The sequence below is a fragment of the Papio anubis genome, chromosome 17 (genome assembly GCF_008728515.1).
Source record: "Papio anubis isolate 15944 chromosome 17, Panubis1.0, whole genome shotgun sequence".
NCBI classification, from domain to species: Eukaryota; Metazoa; Chordata; class Mammalia; order Primates; family Cercopithecidae; genus Papio; species Papio anubis.
The window spans coordinates 32,891,552-32,917,397 of NC_044992.1; the positions used below are offsets into that span (position 1 = coordinate 32,891,552).

General features: G+C 38.0%; 1 protein-coding gene across 2 annotated transcripts in view; it reads right to left on the minus strand.

Annotated features, from left to right (window-relative positions):
* Window positions 1-25,846, minus strand: part of CLTC (clathrin heavy chain) — a 75,071-nt gene that overhangs the window by 15,900 nt on the left and 33,325 nt on the right. For both annotated transcript variants that reach the window (XM_003912836.5, XM_009190385.4), the window contains exons 6-17: window positions 23,445-23,618; window positions 18,770-18,967; window positions 17,789-17,989; window positions 15,119-15,271; window positions 14,212-14,334; window positions 12,864-13,001; window positions 12,458-12,622; window positions 12,128-12,308; window positions 9,866-10,029; window positions 5,044-5,169; window positions 4,013-4,155; window positions 1,730-1,964 (exon numbers count right to left, since the gene is read on the minus strand). In XM_003912836.5, the coding sequence (XP_003912885.2) occupies window positions 1,730-1,964; window positions 4,013-4,155; window positions 5,044-5,169; window positions 9,866-10,029; window positions 12,128-12,308; window positions 12,458-12,622; window positions 12,864-13,001; window positions 14,212-14,334; window positions 15,119-15,271; window positions 17,789-17,989; window positions 18,770-18,967; window positions 23,445-23,618 (2,001 nt within the window). The remainder of the gene's footprint in view (window positions 1-1,729; window positions 1,965-4,012; window positions 4,156-5,043; window positions 5,170-9,865; window positions 10,030-12,127; window positions 12,309-12,457; window positions 12,623-12,863; window positions 13,002-14,211; window positions 14,335-15,118; window positions 15,272-17,788; window positions 17,990-18,769; window positions 18,968-23,444; window positions 23,619-25,846) is intronic.

The following is a 25,846-nucleotide window of genomic DNA, read 5'->3' on the forward strand; positions in this document are numbered from 1 at the left end:
AGAAAATAAGTTAAAATGCTCAAAGAACAATGAGCCCATGACACAAAGACACAGACTGAAGATGTTCTCACCAGCTGGGACAATTTGAGCATCAAAATAAATAGTAATGGGCCGGGCGCGGTGGCTCAAGCCTGTAATCCCAGCACTTTGGGAGGCCGAGATGGGCGGATCACGAGGTCAGGAGATCGAGACCATCCTGGCTAACACGGTGAAACCCCGTCTCTACTAAAAATACAAAAAACTAGCCGGGCGAGGTGGCAGGCGCCTGCAGTCCCAGCTACTCGGGAGGCTGAGGCAGGAGAATGGCGTGAACCCGGGAGGCGGAGCTTGCAGTGAGCTGAGATCCGGCCACTGTACTCCAGCCTGGGCGGCAGAGCAAGATTCCGTCTCAAAAAAAAAAAAAAAATAGTAATGGATTGCACCCCATCGAATAAAATCCAAGAGTTCATGAATGCATGAGTGTTAACTGACAAATGTGGAGAAACTGCTAGAGTTTGAAAAATTTTCATTTTGCAACCAACACATTAAGAATGTTTTAAGCAAGAATCAACAGATGCTAAATTAAGGGAGGGGGTAAGAGGATATTTGCATGGTCTTAAGTGTCTACTTATAGACTGTTTAATATCTGCAAGAGGGTAATAATTATATAATAAAGAAATGTTACAACTTGATAAAAACTGACAAAGGGGACAAATGAACACTGCGTGCTTCTGGATATAATACCATGAGAAAAACAAACCACCACTGAAGCAGTATTCTGGGTGGAAATGTATAATCTAAATCTAACCTTCAGGAACCATCAGAGGAATCAAAATGAGACACATTCTATTTTTTAAAAAGAGACTTTACATTTAAATGAAATATAGAGAATAGGCGAATCCTTAGAGACAGAGTACAGTCTGGTGGTTGTCAGGGGCTGGGAGGAGGGGGTATGTGGAGGAACTGTTTAAGGAATACAGGGTTTCCTTTTGAAGTGATGAAAAATTGGAACTAGATAAAGGTGATTATATAACATTGTAAATGTACTGAATTTCACTGAATTGTTCACTTTAAAATGGTTAATTTGATGTTGCTTTAAATTTCACCTATATAAAATAGTTACAAATAGAAAAAGCAACTATCTGTTTACAAAAATATCGGTGTCATAAAAAACAAAAGACTGAAGAACCATTCCAGAGTACAGGAGACTAAAGAGACATGAAAACTACATGTCATATATAACCTTAGACTAGAGGGGAAAAAACTGCTACAAAGGACGTCATTGGTTAATTGACACAACTAGAATAGAACAGATTTTTAAAGGTATCCTGTCAATGTCAAACTGACTGAAGCTGGTACATTTCATGTGGTTAATGAAATAGAATATCCTTATTCTTAAGCCATACACTCTGAAGGGGTATAAGGCCATGATGCATTCAACTTATTCCCACGTGGTTAAAAAATAATAGATGTGTGTAACACATACGTATGAATGGTGTGCCTGCGTGTAAGAGTGTGAGAACACAAATGGTAAGGCTAATGGGGTTAAAACATTAACAAGTCAATCAGAATAAAGGGTATATAGACTTTATCCACTATTTGGGCACTTTCAGATTCACAATTATTAGCAAATAAAGTTTTTAAAAAGCACCCACTGTCCCCAAATGTCCCATATTACCTAACCTGAACCTCTCATATAACAGGTTTTTAAAAATGCAGCTTTTTTACATATTCAGCTAGCAGTACTCACATTAATAAGTTCCAGATCACACTGGCCACGTTCATAAGCAACACAGGCCAGATGTGGATCTCTCTTCTCACAATACTTTCCAACAACACGACTGTCATAGTAGGGATTTTCACGAAGAAATCTCTCCGGGTTGTTATTACTGTCTATGTAGATTTTGGCTAAGGCATTGTGAGTAGCAGGCTCCTCACAGCCCTCATGAATTCTGGCCTCTAGCCAAGGCAGAAGCAGTTTCAATCTAGGAAAAATGGGAAAAAAACCTCACACACACATACTGCATTATAAATAACACACTCTTGACATGCTAACTATGTAAATACCTTATGGTCTACAACGTGCTTTCACTTTCACATACTTTTTTTCCCCTTGAGTACTGCTACATTGCCCAGACTGAAGTGCAGTGGCTATTCCAGCCATAATCATTGTACACTACAGCTTTGGGCTCAAGTGATCCTTGGACTCAAAAGATGATTGAGTTGCCCAAGAATAAAAAGAAGGTATATAAAGCTATTTTCACTCTCCCAGATTTATCTGCTATATGATATACCTACCTGCTTACATCTGAATAAAAGATTAGAGAGTCACACAGTGTCCTTTCTTTATAACATGCAAAATATCTAGACCTTAGGAAATTTTGTTTATGGATAGAATGGGGAGGTGATATTATATAGGCCAGATTATCTGAGAGTTCTTTCAGCTCTTAACACAGTTAACTTACAGCATTACCTACAGCCAAACCCTAAATACATACTGGGAATAAAATCTGGTAGCTTTAGAAGCTCTGGGTTTAATGGTTGTAGCTGTCATATAAACACTCCATCAAGGAGCACAGTTTTGCTATACTATAGCTTGTTTTGGTAGTCCTGATGACCATGCCTGCTTTTATTTTTATTTTAAAGCCAGGGTCTTCTGTTGCCCAAGCTGGAGTGCAGTGGTGGGAACATGGCTCACTGCGGCCCTGACCTCCTGGGCTCAAGCAATCCTCTCACCTAAGCCTCCCTAGAAGCTGGAACTACAGGCACAAGCCACCATGCCTGGCCCAAGCCTCTTTTACCAATGATTTAACATTAAAAGTAGCCAAAGAAAAAGCATTATTCTGTTATTTTGTCTACCAATTCACATGGTTATTATGAACACTCCCATTAGGGAGAAGACAATTTTAATAAATAGAGGCGAATATCCAGCTCCTAAAAACATGCGCAATCCAAGATGTGCCATGTCAACTTAAGGAATAAAAATTAGCTAAGGCATGTCTAGACTAGTGACTTAGAGGTGAATCTAGCTTTTCACAATATAATTTGTCACAATATAATTTGTCACTTAAAGACTAAATTATCTAACTGTAACTGCCATTTGCTTGGAATATGCAATAAGATTATTTTCAGGTAATAGATTTAAGACTCAACTGAACCTCTTATTAAATGTTAAATTGTTATGACATGAAATTACTTGAAACTAGGCTCAAACCTTTAAGTCAGTATTAACTGTATATCTGTATTACCCTTAAATGCAAAATTTTTCCATGTTTGAAACATTCTAATATAAATTCTAAGAATATAATTAGTAGATCACCTATACCAACTCAGGTTAAAATGAAATCCCACAGACTTTCTTAATTTCTTCTTATATAAACAGCAGAACTTCCCACTAGCATACCACCTCACCACCCTCATTTACATCAGTACTTCCTAAACACTAGTTCCTCAGAATGTTCCAGCTAAAAAAAGACTTCACAGTCTGTAAGTTTTAGAAGCACTTACACTATATTCTATTGGAAATCCATATGATCATGTATTATCATGTTAAGGTACTATAAATTAAACATCAGTTGAATTCAAGAGTTGCACAGGGAACTCTTTTGCCTCATACTTAAATAAACACCACGCTATTTGTTTTTATTAAGCAGCTTTCTCAGGTTGGAAACACCACACTATTGATCAGTAAATAATTAGTTGTTAAATACATAGGTATCACACCTAACTAAACAGGAGACTTAGTACATAGTTTATATTAAAAACATATAAAGTGAAACTACATAGCTGTAATTATAAACATGCCAAAAAAAAGGATCAACCAGGTTAACAGATATGCTATGACAGCTATAATGTTTCAGAAAACAGATTTTTTTTGGGCGCTATTAGCTAGCTTATCACCTCTACGTGAGGTGTCTTCAGGAAATTATTCTCCACGTGGTGTTGAGTAGTTTTGGAACAACTGACTACCTATATTTTTATCTATTGCCATGCTAAGAAAGAGTAACTTATCCCCATTAAAATGGTACTACACCTGTTTCTTTTTTCAACCTCAGCAACAAGCTCATCAGTAGAGAATTGACCTCTTACAACAAGAATCAAGTTTTTTATGACATCTTCAGAACAGTCAACATCAAGTAATCCTCCAATAACCACAGGAAGTCGACTTGGATTCACCTGTGGTTAAAAAAAGTAGAAGAATGTCACTGTTATTAAAAGCAAAGAGGAATTAGAAAAAATAAAACCATTTATCTCTATCGCTTTTAAGCTCAGTTTTTCTTTAAGTTCAGTTTTTAAATTCAGTAATAAACTGAGGGTCTAAATTTGCAACTAGATAGAGGAATTCAGCAGGAGGTCCGGCTAAAAGCAAGACTTCATGGTTTAATAAGTATTGAAAGCACATATACTATATTCTCTATTAGTTACCCAAGCATTGTTCCATATGATAAATAAGTCCAAAGAAACTACAGTCAAAGATGACTATGTAAGACTATCTAATTAAAAGGCTCCCATAATAGCAATACTGCCTGTTTCTACAGTTAGAAGGTGAAGTATCTAATAGCTGTATTTAAGATGGTTTGAAAACTCCGCTTTAGAGTCTAGGGCTTCTACATGGATACCTCAAGGCCTATCAAGTTAGTAGGGCCGTAGGCCACCCAACTTTTTCAACAATAGCAGTTCTATTCTTATATTTTACACACTTGGCAAGCATTTCTTTTCCCCTTCCCTGAGTCGGCTTGCTAGGAAAGCATGTAGAATTTTATGGGGAAAAAAGTATTAAAAGCAGCTGGGCATGGTAGTATGCACCTGCAGTCCCAGATACTTGGGAGGCTAAGGCAGGAGGATTGCTTGAGCCCAGGAGTTTAAGGTTAGAGTGAGCTATGATTGTGCCACTGTATTCCAGCATGGGTGACAGAGCAAGACCCTGTCTCGAAAACAAAAACAAAAAAACCCATGTTAAAAGCTGCAGACCACTCTTATTGAGCAGAGTTTCAAAAGGATTTCCAGAATATGAGAAATAAAATCTACAGTAAGATTATACCTTTACATTACCTACATACTTACCTTCTGTACATATATCTCTATATACTTTTGAAGATTATTTCTATATAAATAGAGCACCAAATCATGGACAAAGTCAAATCGATCACATACAATGATAAGTGGTAGCTGATCTGTTAGTTTCGCTTCCTGAAAAAAAGACAAACAAAAGGAAGCTTTAACTTTCTCCTTCTATGAGGTATCGAATCTATGTAAAATATGAGAATCTGTTCTACACTAACAAGAGAGGCTCACACAAGCATGGCTCTTCTGTTAAAGAAAGAACGTCCCAATAGTTGAGTGTGTACATCCCAGTTTCAGTAAATTTTTACTAAGCAATACTTGGATTCACACAGCAAGATACCAGGTCCTTCCCATACACACCCTTTATCAGAAAACAAGAGTAACAAATTAAGATACCTGAGCCAGCAGTAGCTCTCAGATGAGAGCCACTCATCTGAGAGTCACCACACTGGGACTTTCATTGGTAGTCACACTTCCATTGTATTTGAAATCAACTTAATAACTATAGTCACATTGTCAAACATATGGCATAAATGGCTCACATTTGTTTCAAACTAATGATTTTCTATCCCTCCCCACATCCAATCTAGACAACCAGTCTCTAATATTCTATTATAACAAAGCCTACAAGGAGCAGCATGATGGTGACTACATGTGGCCGTAAGAACTGCCCCCCACCCCCCCAAAAAAAACAGCATTTAAAGAAAAGACCTCTTTAAATTGCCAACTGCTTTTACCATTCCATTACAGATACCAAACTACAATCCTACTTATAGATTGACATAGAAGATGTTACAGACAGGTAAGTAAAACCTGTACTGGGCATTTACCTGATACATGTCCTGTTACATTCCACAGACATAAGGTAGAGCACAAAAAACAACAGTTTCCATCAGGAATTCATTTATACACAGTGAAACATTCTTCAATAAATGATTCCTCTAACATAGTCTACTAGGGAAGCAGAACTAAGTAGGGTAGAACTTTCCCCAGTGATGGCCACTAAGAACATTATTTTCAAGGTTAGAATAAAATGGCTCCTGAGACTAGGGGATATTAGTTACTCAATTATAAATAATACAAAGACTAGTCTATGAAGTGTTCCAAGAACACCAAGGTAAATCTTAATTTTAATTTAGCCATCCTAAATTAAAAAATAAAAATGTCTGTAAAGCTGCACATTTTCGACATTAAGGAAGGTTTTCTAAAGCAAGTATTGTTTAACACCATGGAAACTCTGCACTAATAGCTGTTACAATCATTTCTAGAATCTGTCTGCATCTATCTATGCAAAAATTTTAGTATGTTATGTTTTTCCTACTAAATGAACATCAAAAAAGTATGGATCAACACACTAGTCATCTTACCTACACACATATAAAATATTTTTGTTAACTTTATCACTTACAAATAATCTAGGATTACTTTATTTTCATGCATAGGTGTTTAAACTTCTGTGGCAAATAATTCCACTTTTGTGGAATACTAACTGTATTCCAAAAGAAAATTTCAGATTTAAAAAGACAAAATCTAGGTTATTTTCTTGATTGCTAAAATTTGCACATGATTTTATACATGGTAGAAATGTTATTAACACTTTAATAATACTAAATTACCTACTAAATGTTTAATTAACCGCCAGTTATAATGGTTAAAGATTTTAAGATCAAACTTGAAATTATATTAACATAGAGGTTTTCTTCAACATAAATTTGTTCATTTAACAAATATTTATGAGTACCCAAGTATCAGACTCTGTTCTTAGTTACTGGAGATACAGCAGGGAACAAAGGAAGCAGAGTCCATTCTATCAAGGAACTTACATTCTAGTGGGAGGAGACGTACACAGTGGTGTTATAAAGAAAAACAAGCAAAATGGGGTAGGAATGGGTTCTATTTTAACAGGGCAACCTGAGACATCCTCTTATGACATTCAATCAGAAACCCAAAGAAGGGGAAGGTCATGAGAGAATAAGTAGTACAGGGCATAAGCAAAGGCCCTTGGGCAGGACAGGGTTGGGGGAGTTCCAGGAATAGCAAGCAGGCTAGTGTGGTTGAAGATAAACCAGGAAAGAAGAAAAAAAGAAAGGTAGAAAATAAGATCAGAGGTAGCAAGGAGCAGATCATGGGTCTGATGAACAGTTACATGCTTTCTACAGAGAGTTTACAGTTCTACAAACTTAGGGCATAAGCCATGTGATGCTAATGACACAACTTTATCCTGCTCACAGGGTACCTTAAAGGAGAAGTTATGTTCTATCAATCTCTTTATTCCTGGTGGCTAACACACAATTGGCACTCGAATATTCAAGATCAGAGTCAACGGTATTTTTCTTATGACACAGGGTTTACTTACAACACCAGTAAATTATCATGTAGCTAGTACCTCTAAAATTAAGTTTAATGACAGTGGTAAGAGGCATTGTAACCATGTACTACAGGTTAACAAGGAATCTATTATGTTCATCCTCAACACTGGCATCAGAGGATAAATGTGATAGTTGCATCTTAGTATTGAGCTCCCATCTCAAATTATGTAGACATAAGACACTAAATTCACCTCTAATCCTGGCCGGAAGTAAATTCCTTCAAAGAGTCAGGTACAAATTGATATCAAAGAGAAATAAATACCTGCCTGACAGAAATCCCATTTAAGCTGACTCCACCTTTTTCCAAGGCTTATCACTTATCAGTAATAGTTACTACCTCAACATCTATAGTATACAAGGTACTTGATAAATAAACATAGCTTATGGTTGAAGAAACTGAGGCTGAGGCACATTCATTAACTTGCCTGAGGTAACGGCTAGACATATACTGAATGAACAAACAATGGCTAAGTAGAATTTGAAACAGGTCTGACTGACTCAAAAGCTCATAATCCACATCCACACCCCTACTATATCAGGCTTGCACCTAATTCACAAGTGTGGAGGGGAAATCTTCATCTGATTAGATCCCATGGGATATGCAAACCTAAGGCAGTACCATCCTAGTACCCAGAGGATTATTTTTTATGTCTTTACTAGAGGATTTTTTTAAAGCTCAAGAATGTGATAATTAAATGATAGCAGTTAACTTCATTTTGCCTTCCATATATATGTAACTCAAATATTAAAATCCAAAGCTAAAGAAGTTACAATTTAAGCATAAAAGCTGAGGGCTCAATAAAAACAAAAATCATGTAAGAATCTGGTAGTATTAACACAGGAAAACCAAATACTGCATGTTCTCACTAGTAAGTGGGAGATAAATGATGAGAACACATGGACACAGAGAGGAACAACAGACACTGGGGCCTACTGAAGGGTGGAGGATGGGAGGAGGGAGAGGATCAGGAAAAAAACTAATGGGTTGTAGGCTTAATACCTGGGTGACGAAACAATCTGTACAACAAACCCCCATGACACAAGTTTACCTATATAACAAACCTGCCCATGCACCCCCCTGAACTTCAAAGCTTAAAAAGAAAAACAACAAAAAAACCCCAACACCCCCTGCCCCCAAAAGAATCTGGTAGCAGCTTTTTGGTTTTTTTTTTTTGAAGGAAATAGTAATGATACTCACAGAAGGAAGTGAATCAGTAGTATGGGTACACTAGTCAAGCACAGAGTATCAAATCTTTCTCATCTGGAGGGGTTTTTTGATACCAGAAAGTTTTGGTCCAAACATAGCATACTAGCTAGGTTACCCAGAATATTCATGATGGCCAAAGACATTATAAAGCTACACTTTTTTGAAAAGTGTATCTTTTAATCTAAAATGTAGAGCAATTTCAACATTTTGACTACCTCATTACACTAAAATCCCTAAGGGTTTTGCTATTTCATCTAGAGCCCAGGTAGTAAATTCTTCAAAAGAACAATCTGCCAGTGCAACCACAGGCACAAATGATGATGGTCTGGGAGCAGGAAAAGCCTACTTTTTGTACTGTATTCTACAATAAACATTTTGGTTTCACTTGTAATTTAAAATTCTTCCAAGACAAAAAATACTTCAGCACTTTCTATAAAGTCTCAGGAATCATTTTATATATATATATATAAAATACACACACACACATAATAGGCAGTGAGAGAGCAGTAATCTAAGTGTTCTGTAGTTTTCCTGGTCTTTTAGAGATAGCTATCAACTTTAAAGTTTTATTTCCCTCACAAAGTAACTGGTAGAATAAAGCTAAAGCTAAGTTAAACATTAAACAAAATTAACTGCCCTTAGGGATCTTCTAGAGTTCAGAATGTCTCCACCATTACTCCTCCCTGCAACACAGGTGGTCCTTACTTCTCTATAACTCATTTCATGTATCACAAAGCTGAGCATTTTGTTTGATCTTATCTTTAATTTATGAATTATATATGAATAATATTTTAGTTTCTAGAGTTGGGCAAACTTGATGAAAGAGGTAAGCCTATACATTCCTTAGATAACAGATCCCTTTGCCTACCATAGAGGCTCCTCAAAATGGTATGAAGAGCAAGCTGATGTTAATATTCAAAAGCCTAAATGATTCTCAAATGACTCTGAAAGTATATAACGACTTTTCTAAATTTTTCCATCCAAAATTAAAATAAAGGAAATTCCTTTGAAATAATGCTATTTTTTTTCTTCTTTTAAACAGATGGTCATTCTTACTCACCGATTTCCTTCCATATTTCAAAGGAAACCACAGAGTATTATGTTTGGAAGAAATAATCCAGCACACAACTTAAGAATGCTAACAATTTCACATTTAGGGAAAAAATATTTTTGAACTACGACCAAACCCTTGTAGAACTGCTAAACTGGAATCCAACCAGAAAACATGTTACTCAAAACCACTTACCTTAAGAAAATTCTTGACTCGCTCAGGATCATAGCAGTTGCTTTCTCTACAGATTCTTTCTACTTCTTTGATTTGCCCAGTCTTGCAAGCTGCCTGAATGTATTTAAAGTGCACATCTGGGTCCTGACTAAAGTTAACAATGGATCCCAGAAAATAAAAGAGACCTTAAAGAAACAAGTAATTACAATTAAGCATAGGCACACTTTTGAGAATGACTGAAAAGCATTTATGCAATTAAAAAACTGTTACATTGAATACTCCCAAATATAAGTTGGTTGCTTAAAAAGCTCGATAAAAATACTAATTATTCCATTAATCAGATCAGTAAAATGGATTTGCACTTTAATTCTAAAGAACAGACAATTCAACCCAATGTTTCCTTTTTTTCTTTTTTATTGAGGCAAGTCTCTGTCATCCAGGCTGGAGTGCAGTGGCACGATCATAGCTCACTGCAGCCTCAAACTCCTGGGATCAAGCAATCCTCCTACCTCAACCTCCTAAGTAGGTAGGTGCATGCCACTATGCCAGGCTAATTTTTAAGAAAATTTTTGTAGAGATGGGGTCTTGCTGTGTTACCCAGGCTGGTCTTGAATTTGTGGCCTCAAGCAATCCTCCTGCCTTGGCCTCCCAAAGCACTGGGATTATTAAAGGCATATACCACTGTGCCCCTATATGGGAAATTTTAAATGAAGACCCCAATACCTGGTGTTTTTCAATATGCAGTTTATAGGAAACATACAAAATAATTTGGGAAGAATTTAGTGCAGTATTGTCCAGAAGAACTTTCTGCAATGATGAAAATCTTATCTTTGCCCCCCGATGTAATAGCCACTAACCACACGTGGCTATTAAGCACTTGAAATGTGGCTAGAGTGACTGAATAACTAAATATTAAATTTTATTTAATTTTAATAACTTTCGATGTAAATAGCTGCTATATGTGGCTAGTGACCGCTGTACTAAACAGTGTAAAACTGTGAAAATTAAGAAAACATTAAGAAAACTAGTAGACTCTCTTACCCCTTCTCAATAGAGCACTACTACTACAAAGAGGAGAGAAAGGCAATTGAGGACCAGAACTTAGCCACCCAACAGTGATTACGTTAGTTCCCTGCATAGCAGTGGTTCTCAACTGAGGTGATTTTCCTCACAGGTGACACTGGCAATGTCTGAAGACATTTTTGGTTGTCACAACTGGTGGAGCTGACGCTACTGGCATCTAGTGGGTAGAAACCAGGAATGCTGCTAAATATTCCACTAAATATTCTACATCTACAGGAATACCCCTCTACAATGATTATCCAGCCTTAAATGTCTATAGTACTAAGGTTAAGAAATTCTGCTAAATAGCAACAAATCACAAAATGCCCTTGGCGAGAATCACCTGCTATTGTAAGAGTCAGACATATAAGCATAAAATGTTATTATACCCGATCATTAGTACAGATTGAGTATCCCCTATCCAAAATACTTGAGACCAGACATGTTTCAAATTTTCAACTTTGGAATATTTGCTTTATAATTACCTGATCAGCATCCCTAATCTGAAAATCCAATTTCTGAAATGCTCCAACAAGCATTTCCTTTGAGCATTATGTTGGTGCTCAAAAAGTTTCAGGCTTTGGTGCATTTTGGATTTTCAGATTAGGGACACTCAACCTGTATTTTCATTTTATACAATTTCAACACCACTACATATTTTTCTCTTAAAATTCTACCTTTCATTCATCTATAAAATATCCAAACAGATGGTCTTGTTCACTGCATATCCTTAGGATCCAACATAAAAGGGCCTTGACAACATTTATTGAATAAAAATTAAAATGTCCCATAGAACAAATTTTTAGAAAGACAAGATTTCCAGGCTGGGCGCGGTGGCTCAAGCCTGTAATCCCAGCACTTTGGGAGGCCGAGACGGGCGGATCACGAGGTCAGGAGATCGAGACCATCCTGGCTAATATGGTGAAACCCCGTCTCTACTAAAAAAATACAAAAAAAACTAGCCAGGCGAGGTGGCAGGTGCCTGTAGTCCCAGCTACTCGGGAGGCTGAGGCAGGAGAATGGCGTAAACCCGGGAGGCAGAGGTTGCAGTGAGCCGAGATCCGGCCACTGCACTCCAGCCTGGGCGACAGAGCGAGACTCCGTCTCAAAAAAAAAAAAAAAAAAAAAAGAAAGACAAAATTTCCAATAGCCTGATCATAAGCATACCTCTTCTTGGCTATCTTAAGTACTTTTTTAAAAAACTCAAAAACTCCTACTTACCTTCAAAACTCTTGAAAGATTCAAAAAGTTCAATCAGAGACTGAGTTGACAGTTGTTCATGATATTTAGAAGCCACTTGAACACAGATCTGCAGATTCTGACGAATGTTGGCAGACAGCATGGCTCTGAGACATTCTAGGGAGTCTTCTACTGATAAGGAACCAAAGTAGTTGACTAACCACTACAAGACAAAAATGAATGAATGAATAAATGAAATAACGTTGAACCTCATGGTGGTACGAAATCATTAATATTTAGTACCACAAACACATTTTCAGTGTACCTATTAATCACAACTAACACCATCTATCAGGTAAGAAACTGAAATACCTCAGGGTTAAGAAGATGGGTGTGAACCACTGCACGTTTTATATCATATAAATCAGTGAAGTGTTCTAATGCACGCTGCAGTAGGCCAGCCTTTTCACACAGTTGAGCAATGTGAGCCCGGTCATAATGTGTGAACATCTGATTGCCTAGAATAGCATCTGCAACCTGTAAAACCACAAACAAGGAAAGTTAATTGTCCACTCCATTTATATGAGTAATTCAACATCCATTACAGATTAAGGTTTAATAGTGAACTGTTAAAGAAAGTACAAAAGAATATTATAATAGCTAAATTTTCTTGTATAAGGAGTAGGCATCTCAGTAGCTTTGCATGACAATCTGAGATGCTCTGCACAACTACTAAAACAATGTTGGAAACATGCCTAAAAAGCATTAAAACACATACTTGAGGCGCATGCATAAGGTTCATCTCAAGTAACCGCGTCTGTAAAGGACCTTCAGATGGGCGATTATTCTTCAGAGCATCAAGCAAGAATGCTGTACATTGCTGAATTAGATTGTATTCCATAAAGACATCTACAATCTACAAAAAAAATAGATTTAAAAGAAATTGTTTTAAGATACTATGGAGAGTATGTAGACAAAATTATGCACGAGCTCTTTCTTTACCTGAGAATTTTATTTGGACAATATGAACACTTTAAGAACAAATTTTTGTCCTCTAGAGAACACAGTTATTTTCAGTTCTGATAAAAACTACAAAATATTTCAAGATATTACATAATAGCAGAATACAATTGAACCAATAGACCTTTATTTTATTATTTTATTTATTTTATTTTTTTGAGGCGGAGTTTTGCTCTTGTTGCCCAGGCTGGAGTGCAATGGCACAATCCCAGCTCACTGCAACCTCCGCCTCCCAGGTTCAAGCGATTCTCCTGCCTCTGCTCCCAAGCAGCTGGCATTACAAGCATCTGCCACCACACCTGGATAATTTGTTATTTTTAGTAGAGACAGGGTTTTGCTATATTGGCTAGGCTGGTCCCAAACTCCTGACCTCAGGTGATCCGCCCACCTCAGCCTCCCAAAGTGCTGGGATTACAGGCATGAGCCACCATGCCCAGACTGACCTTTATTTTTATAAACTTTTGAAAAACAACAGCATAAACAATATGAAGGACTCTGACTCACACTTCCAAATGCATCTCTTCCCTCTCCCCATACCCAGTGGCAACTACTATCCTGTTTTATCATCCCCATGTATTTTTCATATTTTTAATACATATACATCTCTAAATAAGATGTTTGTTTTGCATGTATTAAAACTACATGCAGATGGTTTCATATTATCCATTCTTTTGCAACTTGCTTTTTTTTGCAAGGCATTTGAGGTTTATCCATATAGAGTGACAAAGCTTTAATTTCTACAAACTCTAAGTTTCTTTTTTTTTTTTTTTTCTTTTTAAGAGAGTCTCACTCTGTTGCCCAGGTTAGAGTGCAATGGCATGATCACAGCTCACTGCAACCTGGACCTCCAGGCTCAAGCTGTCCCTCCACTTCAGCCACCTGAGTAGCTGGGACAACAGGCATGTGCCACCACACCCAGCTGATTTTTAAATTTTTTGTAGTTACAGGGTCTCACATGTTGCCCAGACTGGTCTTGAATTCTTGGCCTCAAGCAATCCTCCCACCTTGGTCTCCCAAAGTACTGGGACTACAAGCGTGAACCACCACGGCTGGCCCCCACTCTCCATTTCAATCAGCTTCTACAAAATATATTGTAATCACATTACCTGTGTGATGTCAGCAAGAGGCTCTTCATCTTGAACTAACATTTGGGCAAACTGCTGTCCCTGATCTGGACTGATTCGCATTACATTTCTCAGCAGAAATATCCAATCTGGAGTGTATCCAACCTATAAACAAACAAAGACTTAAACGCTGCTTCTAAGTTTCAATTTCATAGCATTTAAAGACTTTTTCTACTATAAAATCTTGCTAATATAGAACTACTCGTGAAAGCACAAATTCATTTTCGATTTAAAGTGCCCAGTTAGACCCTGATGATGACATATTTGAATAAACACCTGTCAATTTTTATAACTGGCTTATCCATTTTCTTCTTCTTTTTTTTTTTTTTTTGAGACAGGGTCTTGCTTTGTCATCCAAGCTGGAGTGCAGAGGTGCAATCTCGGTTCACTGAAACCTCTGCCCCTTGGGCTCAAGTGATCCTCCCACCTTGGCTTCCTGAGTAGCTAGGACCACAGGCACACACCACCACGCCTGGCTACTTTTTTGTATTTTTAGTAAAAACAGGGTTTCACCATGTTGCCCAGACTGGTCTCAAACTCCTGAGCTCAAGTGATCTGCCCACCTTGGCCTCCGAAAGTGCTGGGATTACAGGCGCAAGCTACCACGCCTGGCCTGGCTTATCCATTTTCAATAAATGAGTATTTCAAAAGTTTGTTCTAACATGTTAAACATGTCTGCTATCTTAAATTCTGATAAGCCATGCAAGAGTAATTGTCTCAATTTAACAAGTATGAATTTGATATGAGGGGTAAGAGAATTTTTATATATTTCAAAGTAAATCAAAATGAAAGGAAATTCACTATTAAAGTAACCAAGAGTTAATACAGGCTAATTTCTCTGTCCATGCTTCGATGAATTCATGCTGAGAATCTGTTTCATTGAACTCACTTTTTTAGCATATAAAACAATCTTCTGGACTTGACCTGTTTCTGCAAAGCACTGAATGACTTTATTTGGGACGTTAGCCCTTAGGTACACACTAAGTGCCAATGTAGGGTCCACAGATTTCACAAGATCACCCAGTTCTTCAGAACATTCCAGCTGTCCAAAGGAAAAAGAGATTGTTTAGTGATCGATCAACTGTTTTAGAAATGAGCAGTTGACACTATATCCACTATAATAATTAGTATGAGAAGTACTTAGTTTCACAGAATATACTATAAATATGCAGGGGTTGTGGCTGGTAGACTCTTAATCTTGTATTCACAGCAATGTCTCAGTAGAATTCTCCACAAATCTTATTTAAAGATAAAAAGCTCACCTAGACTGCAATCTTATAGATATTATCAACTACCTTGTTAGGGATTTAAGTACTTTAAAGCAGAATCTTCTACCTCTTATACTCCTAACTACTAAGAATATTCAGATATCAGACTCACATCACATGGCTCCAATTTTTCAAAAACAAAAAGCAACTTTTTTTTTGGTTTTTTTTTTCTGAGACAGAGTCTCACTCTGTCGCCCAGGCTGGAGTGCAGTGGTGCGATCTCGGCTCTCTGCAAGCTCTGCCTCCCGGGTTCACGGCATTCTCCTGCCTCAGCCTCCTGAGTAGCTGGGACTACAGGCGCCCGCCACCACGCCCAGCTAATTTTGTTTTGTATTTTTTAGTAGAGATGGGGTTTCACAATGTTAGCCAGGATGGCCTCGATCTCCTGACCTCATGATCCGCCCGTCTCGGCCTCCCAAAGTGCTCGGACTACAGGCATGAGCCACCGTGCCCGGCAAAAAGCAACTTTTAATGTAATGTTATCAACTGAAAATTTGATATTGAAGGAGCCAGATGAGGTTTACCATAAGGTCAGTTATTAAATCACAGTGTAACCTATATATGTCTGAAGAATCTAAGTACCACTATCTTCTTGACTTGGATTTAAGCTTACAGGGCAAGAAGGACACTCTTAAGAATTTTTAGGTAGTATACAAGCAAATACCGTCTTCTGTGTTATTCAGTCTGCCTTACTCATTGAGCTGCCCAATCTGGAAATTCATTTCCTAAGAGTTCCAGTTTATATACCAAAGTTGACTTTCTACTTTGGAGACTAACTCTTATAAATGATATTTAATGCCAAAAATAGAAAGTTGTATCAGAGTCTATAATCTTAACTGAACATGCTAATGAATAGTTGATGTCTCTTTTATTAATACCACAAATGGTCCCATTTGACTGTTCACAGAAAAGGGTAATGATACCTAAAAAGCTTTCACCGTGTTACATAGGTTAACTCAGTTACCTTGGCTGTTCTCATCCTCCCTTATCTTCTTAAAAAATGGTGTGTATTTATTTAATAGGGTCTCTCTGTGTTGCCTAGGCTGGTCTCAAACTCCTTGCATCAAGTGATCCTTGTGATCCTTTTGCCTCGGCCTCCCAAAGTAGTGGGATTACAGGTGTGAGCCACCGAACTCAGCCCTGCCTTATCTTAATCAATTAGGATGGACTTCAGATACTCGCTAGTGTGGCTGTTCTTCATCAGAGACTCCTGTCCAAGCATCCCAAATCTGATAAACTATTCTCTAGTATCTTACAAGATTGCCAGAAACTGGATCAAGAAACAAGGACTTAGAATTAATAATATAAAAACAGTACTAATATATACTAATGCTCAAAGAATAACAACATTAAATATTATTCACTATTCAGAGTGCTTTAAACAATACTACTTCAGTTCTTGACAATGGCAATTCCATACTACAACTTTGAGGAGAAAGGTTTTTTTATATGGTGGTGTGAAAGGAATTAACACTAATGGACAGCTAAAACTTGTCTGTTATCTTAGAAACAAAAAACGCCCTTTGGCTGTTTCTCAGTCACTATTCCACATTAGGAATAATGTGCTCAGGAAAACGTACTACCATTATATGCTCTCTGTAAAGAGAAATGAGTAAGTACTGAGTGAATATAAAAGGCATCGAAAAGACCTACAGTAAAGAAAGCTAGTTAACATTTAGAAAAGGTTCATATTTAAATAAATTTCAAGAAACCAAGTTAAATATTTTTCCATGTAACACCAACTAACATTCTGTGAAATCACTGGGAAACAGTATCTCATTGCTAATTAGACAGCCATCCTGTCTTATTAAGATCCAACTTTTTTTTTTTTTTTAGACTGAGTCTCATTCTATAGCCCCGGCTACAGTGCAGTGAAGCAATCTCAGCTCACTGCAACCTCCACCTCCCGGGTTCAAGTGATTCTCCTGCCTCAGCCTCCCGAGTAGCTGGGATTACAGGTGCTGTCACCACGTCCGGCCAATTTTTGTATTTTTAGTAAAGACGGGGTTTCTCCATGGTGGTAAGGCTGGTCTCAAACTCCCAACCTCAGGTGATCCGCCTGCCTCGGCCTCCCAAAGCGCTGGTATTACAGGCGTGAGCCACCACGCCCAGTGAAAAAATAAATATATTTTCAAAAGGAAATAAGTGAACCCATCTTATGCAATGTATGTTTTTGTTCTGTTTCTACCAGCAGTAATGGAGACATTTTGGTGCAGCCTAAATGATTTTAACTTGCTAATATCATATTTAATGCAATCAAAGCAAGATTATGTCAACACAATTTAAAGTACCTTATCTTCTTTTAACCATTTCTCCAAAAGCTGTTTTCGCCCTTGCTGAAGTACAGGCCTACAAAGCTCTAAGGATTCGTATTTGTTGAGCTGTCCCTGGTCCAAAAGGATACCAAAGTACTGAAGTAGAGGAGAAGTTTGACCTGGCTGGGCTGGGACACTCTGGAACCGACGGATAGTGTCTGGAGTACGAAGAATACCCTTTAAGAAGAAGAAATGTTAAACACACTTCAAAAGTGATCCAAACATCACACTAATCACCCCACAGAGATCAATCTCTTAGGTCAATCTTAAAGGAATGAATCCATCTATTAATATGAAGTTTCAAACCTTCTCCATCTAGAGTAAATATTTAGTCACTATCTTTCATACTCCTGGTTCAATGTTATAAGATTATCCAGAATCAAAAATAGATCAACTTAAATTACAATGTCAATGTGTAAGAGAATAGTTATAATCATAACATAGTTATAGCTAGGTATTATCCCAAGTTCATATTAAATTAAGTACAAATTTCATAATGAATATTGGTCAGGAATATAAGGTGTTAATTCAGTCCACCATAAACCAACATCAAAAGTGATAATAAATTCAGCCTAATTTTGACAGCTCTACCCACCAAAAAATTGGACAGTATTTATTTCATGTCCAACTTATGGAAATAAAATCAGTAACCATCATCTATGAGGTCAAATAGTATTACACCTAAATAACTAAACATTATTACATCTATGTAAATCAAAAGCTTGCTAGAACTACATATCCTTCTAACAATCTGGGTTTTAAAAAACTAATCAAATCCAGAGAAAATTAACCAAATCTAGAGGCACTGACAAGGAATTCTACTAAAGGAAAATGTAACCCAAATGTAATCTAAAAACAGTTTCTCTCTAGAAAGCTGGTTCCTTTTCTAGCAATATGAGAAACAGAATATTAACAATGGATTAATGTCATGACAACTTCATTTTCATAACGCTTTACCTTTGGTGCATTAGCAGCCACCTTTGCTGCCTCTGAGTAATTTCCCTGGGCAAAAAGAGCATTAAATTTCCGGGCAAAGAGTTCTTCAGCACCGGCTAAGTTGTTACGTACAGCCATTCTCAGAGCCAAATCAGGATTTTGTAGAACATTGGTGATGTAAGGAATTATGTTTTCTTCTTCCACACACACTGACAGAACCTGCAATTTAAAGAATAAAATATAGCTGCAATGTGTTCATTTTGATACAAATGATACCAAGTCTATTTAGAACAGGTTAATACTGAGTCACAAAGGTAATGAAATTGTGACAGCTGTTTTCTTGCTGCCATTAAAAAATAATAAAAGAAAGGAAGGAAGGAAGACAAGGAGAAAAAAAATTAAGGAGATTTGAAAACAAGTATCACAGGGTGCTAGGCCATTATGTGGTTCCTAAAATATGGCTATTCTATAATCTAAATAACTTCTTTCTTCATTGTCCAAACTAACTGCTTTGATACCATCTATTCATTCTTAACATAGTCAGTATCAAAGATTAACATTCCCACTTAATTGAGCTCTGAAAGACAACTCCACATAATTTAAAACTTCCTGAGGACATCAATCTTGATAACCTACAGAAAATGACATTGAAGAAGCTATGATATCTAAATGACATTTAAGGTTCACTTGCAAGTTGTTTAAGGTATATTCTTTCTAATTTTAGGATTTTTTTACAAGAACTTTACAGTAATTTTTGTTAATTACATTTTCATTCCTAGAGACCAGATTATATACTCAATGAAGGGAGGGACCACTGAATCCTCAAGCAGCTAACATAATGCAAGGAATATGGTAGGTGCTTGAAAAACAGGCCAGGTACAGGGGCTCACGCCTGTAATCCCAGCACTTTGGGAGGCCGAGGCAGGTGGATCACAAGGTCAGGAGTTTAAGACCAGCCTGGCCAACATGGTGAAACCCCACCTCTACTAATAAAAATACAAAAAATAGCCGGGCGTGGTGGCATGCGCCTGTAGTCCCACCTACTAGGGAGGCTGAGGCAGGAGAATCGCTTGAACCTAGGAGGCGGAGGTTTCAGTAAGTCAAGATGGCACCACTGTACTCCAGCCTGGGCAACAGAGGGAGTCTCAAAATAAATAAATAAATAAATAAAAATAATAATATCAGTAAAGGCCAATTTCTAATTGCTTGTTTGCAAAAGTTACCTACCTTCAAACTTCCTTAACACTCAATGCCACAGAATACTTTCTGGCTTGCCCCAAAAGCTGAACGACTGTCAACTGCCATAGAGAAAGGGAGTCCTTCTCTACCCATCCATCCCTTTCCCCAGTGCAGAACTAGTCATATGCCCTAGCTTATAAACTACTCATATTACCCATAACAGCACTTCTCAACCTAATATAATTGTATAATTGTTTCTCAGTCACTGTTCACATGAGGAAAAGGGGCTTCTCTTTGTTTAACTGTATTACTAGCAATATGCAATTAGTGTAGCATAAAACACATTTAATTTGTTGAATAAACGAATATAGGAAATGGCTGTCCCCAAATCAATAAGAATTGAAAAATACTTGAGAACTCAGTGAACCAAATAGATAGGTAACAGTCTGCCCTGCCTATTCTACTACTCCTTTCAGGGAAAATTAAGAAATTTTAACCTCCAAGATTTTATTTCTATAGGTCCGACCTCCATCCTCAAGGCTTATTTAAAAGAAGTAATAATTACTTTCTTCATAGTTATTTGCATTTCTGAGCCCCAACCTTAACTTAAATCTTACCTCCTATAAAGAATGAGAAAGATAAACAGAAAATCCAGTTCCAATTACATTTTCTGAAGCTTCCTATTGATTGCTGCCTTAGGTTTCCCCAAATACTGAATCCACAGTTTCATCCTTATCATAAAGACTGTTTTAGCAGATTTCTAGCAACCAGTACTTAATAAGATCTCCTACAGGGAACAGAAAAGGTTCCAGGTTCCAGTGTCTTCTAAAGTACTCAGTTCTATCAAATTCAGAATTTAAGTCAGATGTTGACTATAACATCACTTTACTTGATTTTGCTTTTTCAACCGATAGAAGCCACATACTCATCCCTTCAGGGAATATGCCGAGTTAGTACACTTTAGCGAAGACTAAAAGAAAGCCCTAATGTTACTGTAAATACCTCTTTACTCAAAGTAGCTGGCACATAAAATTTGGGAGGAAGGGAAAGTAACAATGAACAAGTTCCCAGAATTAGAGTTATGAACACCAAGAATGTATCATGAAATTGTTTAAGGTACTTTAGGTTAAGCATTATCTTAAAACAGCACAACAGCAGAAACAAAAAGGGGCCAGGCGTGGTGGCTCATGCCTGTAATCCTAGCACTTTGGGAGGCCAAGGCAGGAGCAGCGCTTGAGCCCAGGAGTTCAAGACCAGCCTGGGCAACATAGCAAGACCCTGTCTCTCTCTCTCTCTCTTTTTTTGAGACAAAGTCTTGCTTTTTGAGATGGAGTCTTGCTGTGTCGCCCAGGCTGGAGTACAGTGGCACGATCTTGGCTCACAGCAACCTCTGCCTCCTGGCTTCAAGCAATTCTCCTGTCTCAGTCTCCCAAGTAGCTGGGACTACATGTACCTTCCACCACGCCCGGCTAATTTTTTTTCGTACTTAAAGAGACAGGTTTCACCATATTGGTCAGGCTCGTCTCAAACTCCTGACCCCAGGTGATCCACCCATCTTGGCCTCCCAAAGTACTGGGATTACAGGCGTGAGATACTGTGCCCGGCCCCTGTCTTTTTTTTTTTTTTTTTTTTTAAATTAAGAATTTTTTTTAAAAAAGGTTCCTGGCTTCACAACTTCATGATTATTAAATTATCACTAATCTAATTCACCAAAAAAGGCCAACATATTCTTGATTTTCCTTTTTAATTTCTTTTTTGAGACAGAGTCTTGCTCTGTCGTCCAGGCTGGAGTGCAGTGGCATGATCTTGGCTCATTTTTTGTAACCTCTGCCTCCCAAGTTCAAGTGATTCTCTTGCCTCAGCCTCCCAAGTAGCTAGGATTACAGATATGCACCATCATAGCCAGTTAAGTTTTTGTATTTTAGTAGAGACGGGTTTTCACCATGTTGGCCAGGCTGGTCTCGAACTCCTGAGCTCAGGCAATCTGCCCACGTCGCCCTCCCAAAGGGCTGGGATTACAGGTGTGAGCCACTGCGCCTAGCCTTATTCTTGATTTTTCTAAGAGAGAGACTCACAACTAAATACTTGAAAGCTACTGAATTTTTAAAACTGCTTTTGTCCCAGACACTGACTGGTGCTAGAAATATAATTTACTAAAGACAATCCGTTTTTCTAATGAAGAATAGTGACTGTGACAGCTAAGCAGGCAATTTTAGTAAGTATGTTAGGTGTTATGAGAAGAAAGCCGTAAATTAAGTTCTAGGAGTACAGAGCAGAAGCACCTAACCAGGTCTGGAGTTAAGGTGGGGCATGGGTAGGTAGGGATGGACTCCCTTTCCCTAGAGGGACTGTCTCTTCATATACGTAACATTTTTCAAAAATTAACTGAATGAAGGAGAAACAAAACCCATCTACTTCCTTTGCTTATTATCTGGGAAAAATACTAATTTGGAAGAAAACGAGTAAAAGGCAAGACCAAAAGGCAAGACCAGTAACAGTATTAAGTTTTAAAATTTTTAGCCACTTTTCAGAAAATTAAGATACCTCCTGGTAAAATATTCTTATTCATATTAAAATAGGCCGTGTGCTGTGACTCACGCCTGTAATCCCAGCACTTTGGTAGGCCGAGGCGGGTGGATCACAAGGTCAGGAGTTTGAGACCCGCCTGGCCAACATGGTGAAACCCCGTCTCCACTCAAAATACAGAAATTAGCTGGGTGCGGTGACTCACACCTGTAATCGTAGTTACTCGGAAGGCTGAGGCAGGAGAATTGCTTAACCCCGGGAAGTGGAGGTTGTAGTGAGCTGAGATCATGCCACTGCACTCTAACCTGGGTGACAGAGCGAGACTCCGTCTCAAGAAAAAAAAAAAAGAAAAGAAATTATGATGACAGAGAAAGAACTGCTTGCTAGATGGTATTAACAGGTTTTTCAAAAATGACAGATTTAGAATGGATAATATTTTTCCTACCAAATTGATTAACTTTCCAGGCATCCCACAAGAGGTATTGAAACATATCACCTTCTAACATGTAATAGTAATGCTTAATTAAAGAGCTAGGAAAAGGGATGTAGGTAGAATTCTTTTCCCTGTAGTTGATAATCGCTCTGCCTTGGAGAGATAACAGAAAACTACTTAAAAAGAATAGTCTGTCAAATATGACCCTAAATTGTTTTTTTCCATGGATAATCACTTCTTTTGACAGTAATGAATCTATACAGTCCAAGATGGCTATAAACCAGTTTCTCTGAAACAGGATTAAAGACACACTTTGTATTCATACACATCTCTATTTTTAGGTATATATTATTTTCCTTTTGTATCAGCTTACATCATGCTTTGATATATATTATTTTTTAATATCCAAAGTTACCATTTACTTTTTCGGAAAAAACTAACAGTAATGTGTTTATTTTCTATTTTATTATTTTTGGGAGTAATTTCTCAAAAGTACAGGATTGTTCCCAACTCATCAGGTTATCTTATTTTATTGCTTAAGTTTCAAGGTTTCCTTACTTGTCCCTTTCTGTTTACTCCAATTATTCCAGCTGTGGCTTCATGAGGTGCAGTAACAAAAATCGTTTCTCCACTGATTCTATTCATGTAGATGCAGGTACCAGTCTCAAGATCATAGAGGTGGATATAACCATACTTGGTTATCAAGAATACCACATCATGCTTTTCACTGATCTATAGAAAGAAAATCAACACTTCAGTGAAATAATGAATCTATAAACAGAAAATAAAAACATTCAGTCTAATTCCATTTCAGAGATGGTAAAATTCTAGAAAAAGAGGATTATTTGAAAAATTATAAGCTAATATTTAAAGTTTCCTTCATTTTTATAGCACATTTAAATACGGATATTCCAAGCTCTTATATAACACAAGAATATGAATGAAACTGATAAAAGGAAAGACAATTCAAAACTTAGGATAGCACAGTTTATGTATTACAGGCATACCTCATTTTACCGCACTTTGCAATGCAGATGAATCTTTACGAATGGAAGGTTTATGGCAACCCTGCATCGAGCAAGCCTATGGGCACTATTTTCCAACAGCATGTGCTCTCTTCGGTGTCTCTGTGTCACGTTTTCATTAATTCTCACAATATTTCAAACCTTTTCATTATTATATCTGTTATGTTGATCTGTGACCAGTGATCTTTGATGTTACTATTGTAATTATTTTAGGGTGCGATGAATCGCACCCACATAAGACAGCAAACTTAACCGATAAATATTGTGTGTGTTCTGACTGCTCCAGCAACCAGCTGTTCTCCCATTTCTTTCTCTTTCCTTGGGCCTCCCTATTCCGAGACACAACAATAATGAAATTAGGCCAATTAATAACCCTACAATTGCCTCTACATATTCTACATCTCATTTTAAATCAAAAGCTAGAAGTAATTTTAAGTTCAGTGAGAAAGACACGTCCAAAGCCAAGACAGGCTGAATGGTGGGCTTTTTGACCCAGCCAAGTTGTGAATACAAAGCAAAAGTTCTTGAAGGAAATTAAAAGTGCTACTGCAGTGAACACATGAATGATAAGAAAACCTAACAGCTTTTCTTGCTGATATGGAGAAAGCGCACTGGTGCAGTGGCTTACAAATGTAATCCTAGTCTCATTTTCTCACATCTAAGAAAACGACCACAGACAAAGTCAAACTCTAGTACTTGCCACATTGAGGTAATGTTTTGCAGGCCAAAGAGAAATAAAACGATTCTACTTTTGAATTTATGTAACTATATATATGAGCAGTTTTTTTTTCTCTTTTAAAATGTTATAGGCCAGGTGCAGTGGCTCATGCCTGTAATCCTAGCACTTTGGGAGGCCAAGGTGGGTGGATTGCCTGAGCTCAGGAGTTTGAGACCAGCCTGGGCAACACAGTGAAATTCCGTCTCTACTAAAATACAAAAGAAATTAGCTAGGCATGGCAGCATGCACCTGTAGTCCCAGCTACCGGGGAGGCTGAAACAGGAGAACTGCTTGACCCTGGAGGCGGAGGTTGCAGTGAGCCGAGATGGTGCCACTGCACTCCAGTCTGGGCAACAGAGTGAGACTCCGTCTCTAAAAGAAAAATGTTATACACAGCTGGGTGCAGTGGCTCATGCCTGTAATCTCAGCACTTTGGGAGGCTGAGGTGGGTGGATCACTTGAGGGGAGGAGTTCGAGACCAGCCTGACCAATATGGTGAAGCCCTGACTCTACTAAAAATACAAAAAAATTAGCCAGGTGTAGTGGTGCATGAGATCGCGCCATTGCACTCCAACCTGGGTGACAGAGTGAGACCCTGTCTCAAACAAAAACACAAATAAAAATGTTATATACTAGCCAGGTGCAGTGGTATGTGTCTGTAGTCCCAGCTACACAGGAGGCTGAAGCACAAGGATCACTTAAGGCCAGGAGTTTAAGACCAGCCTGGGCCAGGCATGGTGGCTTACGCCTGTGATCCCAGCAGTGTGGGAGGTTGAGGTGGGCAGATCACTTGAGGTCAGGAGTTCGAGACCAGCCTGACCAACATGGCGAAACCCCGACTCTCCTAAAAATACAAAAATTAGCCAGGTGTGGTGGCAGGTGCCTGTAATCTCAGCTACTCGGGAGGCTGAGGCATGAGAATCGCTTGAATCCAGGAGGCAGAGATTGCAGTGAGCTGAGACTATGCCACTGCACTCCAGTCTGGGCAATAGAGAGACTCAGTCTCATAAAAAAAAAAAAAAAAAAAAAAAAAAAAGACCAGCCAGGGCAACACAGTGAAACATTGTCTCTAAAATACTTTTTAAATAGCCAGGCCTAGTGGTATGTACCTGTAGTCCTACCTACTCCTAGCTACTCTGGAGGCTGAGGCAAGAGGATCAATTGAGCCCAGGATTTCAAGTTCAAGGCTGCAGTGAGCTATGATCACACCAACTGCA